The sequence below is a fragment of the Capsicum annuum genome, chromosome 10 (assembly GCF_002878395.1).
Source record: "Capsicum annuum cultivar UCD-10X-F1 chromosome 10, UCD10Xv1.1, whole genome shotgun sequence".
NCBI lineage: Eukaryota > Viridiplantae > Streptophyta > Magnoliopsida > Solanales > Solanaceae > Capsicum > Capsicum annuum.
In genome coordinates this window covers 209,553,745-209,557,494 of record NC_061120.1, presented here as the reverse complement: position 1 = coordinate 209,557,494, position 3,750 = coordinate 209,553,745, and the positions used below count along the sequence as shown (strand labels likewise).

General features: G+C 29.3%; 1 protein-coding gene across 1 annotated transcript; it reads right to left on the bottom strand.

The window, feature by feature from the left end:
- Positions 1-1,159: 1,159 nt before the first annotated feature.
- On the bottom strand, positions 1,160-2,572 carry LOC124887890 (GDSL esterase/lipase CPRD49-like; the record flags this gene model as incomplete). Its single annotated transcript, XM_047397816.1, has 2 exons — positions 2,409-2,572; positions 1,160-1,411 (listed from the first exon to the last, which is right to left on the bottom strand). Coding segments are annotated over exons 1-2 (378 nt in total), but the record flags the coding sequence as incomplete, so codon positions are not given.
- Between the last annotated feature and the right edge of the window lie 1,178 nt (positions 2,573-3,750).

The following is a 3,750-nucleotide window of genomic DNA, read 5'->3' as shown; positions in this document are numbered from 1 at the left end:
TATTATAAATTAGTATTCCATAAAAAAGGAAAATAACATTTGTTTATTTTTAAAAATGCTTTTTGTTAAAAGTATTTTTCTAACAAATATTTTTTAAGAGTAAAAATTTGCAAAATACTTTCGTTAATTTGTGTTTGGTCAAGGTTCCAAAAGTTTCTAAATACTCTTTTTTCTCAACTAACGTCTAATATACAGTTTCTTATACTACTCAAAAGGATTTTGTAGACACATTTTATGCACTTTTAACTTCTCAAAACTTGACTAAACAGACTGAAATTCACTAATTATGTAAGAAAAAATGACACTGTCGGAGCACATATATACTACTTAGTTTCCTTTTGTGCAAAAAGATTTATGATAATATAATAAAACCAAAATTAAAGAGTACTAGTAGAAAATTTGATTACCAAAAGACACCAGGTTTTTCGTAAAGGGTTTAGAAGAAATTGATAACTGGAACGCCTAATTCTTGGCCTAATTTAACACTTACTTCTGCGTATTTTCAACCGACATCATTTGATCTACCTCAGTTATCCCTGATCAGAACAGAAATAGGTATAAAATATCAGTTATCTCTTTATTTTTAAAATTGGATAAGAAAAAATAGGTATGTATTTTCATTTTAAATGAACAAGTAAACATGAAAGGAGTTAGTAATTGTTGAGGTTAATCACCCATAGGTTTTAAGAATTTGTTCCTCTTTAACTGCAGGAGCACTTAGCATAATTAGACGAGTCTTATCTGAAAGGCCTTGCAAGTAAAAGATTTCAAATAATGATAAGCCTATAACTGTTCCACATAGATAAAAACTTTAACTTATTTGCATTCGATATTAATATAAAAAATAAATATGTATAATATCTGTTTTCACATAAAATGATAAATTATTGTTAATTAATAAGCATTGAAGTACTTAATTATAGTAAATCAATATGATTTGATGTAAAGTTGTACCTATTTAATGCGAATAAGTATTTATTTGTCAAATTTTAACTTTAAAGGTTTTAATGTCTTCCGATCGACATAGCTCTGCACACTGCTGAGTTAGCTGATTTGTAGCTATAGACTTCAGTTTATCTTCATTAGTCTTTAGCTTTTCTATCTCATTACCCATACTGTCCACTTTCATTGAAAGCGTAGTTAGGGTGTTAAGTATTTTTTCTGGTTTCATACATACCTTGATATGATGTGCAAGCTTCCTCATGTTTTCAACATATTCATGAAGAGGACCATGACTACTATTAGGAAAATCGGGATCTTGTGAATCGTTTCCACCAAAATAAAGTATGACAAGAGAAGGTTGAATTTCCTTATGCCTGTCCCAACAATGTTCCTTGGGAAAAATTTTCTTGTAAACTTCAAGAGCCATCTTTGAGTTCCAACCAATATATCCACGTAAGAATATATCTTCCTATTTCAATTAATAACTAGATTAATTTGTATTAAAAGGGCACAATTATCTCACATTAGTTGGATTTGGAAAAGGATGACACCTCAAACGAAAAATAATTTACTCTAATTCGGACATTAGTGAATGCTCCTATAGTTACAATCCGTGATCTAAAAGTCCCACAATATTAATTACAACTTCTTAATTATTTGGAATTCTAGATTATGGCAAAGATTAGTCCAATTCCGCAATAGATTTGTCAGTCTTATGACGGATATGATTAGAGAGACTCTTTAGTTATTACTCCTTTTGATCTTTGATTTTCGTGCTTATTACAATTTATTGATCAAAATTAATTATTATTTAATAAATTAAAATATAATTGATTATTGTCTTCTATCTTTATTGATCTTTCTTAATGTGTAGAAAGATTCGCATAATGAAAAGAGAGAAGAGCAAATTGAAATAAAAATTTGAATAATTTAATCAAATTACTTTTCATAGTTAATATTTAATTCAACGCAATGCAAAATTTTAAATACAACTAGATCATAGTCCAATTTGTATCTGTGGGGATGGAAATAATCTTATTGTTATTGGTTCATTTGATTTCGGTAATTTTAGCTCTAACAATGTGTGTGTGTTAATTTTTGTAAATATATAAATAATAGATTTTTCAATGTAGTAAGTTTAAAGGATTGTAAAAAAATTTCAAACTTAAACACATAAAATTCAAATTCTAATTTGTTAGTATGCATATGTAATTCTCTCTTCTTAGTCCCTCGGTTTCACTTTATTTGTCGGAGTTGTACTAGGCATGAAGTTTACGAAGAAAGAAACTTTTTGAAACTTATAATTTTAAAAATATTACTATGTCTATGTGACCATAAAAACATGTTATTACGAGTAAAACATAAATATATAAATTAGAAACACAAAAAGATGTATCTAAAGTCTAAATTTTAAATTTGCCACTGCAAACTCGATTCACGCAAAAGACAAGGATGGAAGAGATTACCTTATGAGTGTAACAGGTTGTGAGGGTTGCACCCCAACCATTAAGGAAGTAGCTTAGTTGCACTATTGAAGAACCAAATAGGACGATCAATGGACGATTTGGTCCAACAATTCTTTTTTCTTCCATCTTTTTTCCTTAACAAACAAAAAAATTTTCCTTTCGATGTTGGAAAGAATTCCATATACTTGCTATTTATAATGGTGGATTCTTACAAAAGGCAAAATTCATTCCTCCACGTGCATATACATATCAGTATAGTATTCTCCCATCTACTTTTGCTTGTTTATGGTTCTAATTAAAAATTGATATCTACTTTTGTTTATTCAATTTAAAAATATTAAGAGATAATTTATTTCTTACACCTAATTTATTCTTATTATTAGTATTATTCAGATTCCTATATAATGAATTATACTAAATATGAGTGATATAGTAAATTATTATTTTTATTAGTTGTTTCTTAAGAAACATATCAAATCAGACATAGTTAAGTGAAAATAGACAGAGAGAATAATATATTACGTTATAATAGTCGTTTTTAGATTCAAGAACATAAGTGCATCTGTACTCCCTTTAAAAAAGATATTTGATTCAATTATATAAAGTTACGATGACAACACGTTGAGAAGCAACCTTTAAACAATATATTAACAAAAAACATCATTCACTCTACAACTGTTCTTGAGAATTTTTCACATTTTGAAAAAGATTAATAATAGCATCACTACCTACACTTTTTAAGTAGACTGCAATAGCAAACTAAACAACCAGTAAAATATCTTCATTCATCCTACTATGAAAGTCATTTTTATGTACTTCATCAATGTGAATGTTTTTTTCATCCTTGCAGTAGCAATAGATTAAATCTAAATCAGTTTCACAAGTAGATAAACAACTGACCAAGTTTTTAGCAAGATTCTTAATTCCTTTTAGTAGTTGAGATATTACCTCCGCGCACAACTAGATAGTTTATTTTTTACGGGGGATGAGAAGGAGGTCCTAGCAGTTGGGGCCAAGAAAAGTCACATTGGAGACTTGCAGGATCGTATTATGCCATATGACCAGGCCATTAAAAGGGACAAACATGATTAGATAGAGACTACAGTCATTGACAGGTAGAAATGTATAGAGCTAGCAGTGGGTGCATCATCTAGTAGTGCATCGCCACCACCACTGCCTCCCCAGGGGTGGGATGTACCATAATCGCCCTGGATTTTTGTTGTTGTACTTCTTTTCCTATCAACCGCGATATGATTGTAGAATCGGCATGTCTAGGTTAAAATTTGTGTTGTATTATATTTTGTTTCGTATTATGATGTGTTTTTGTATAATTAGGAGATTT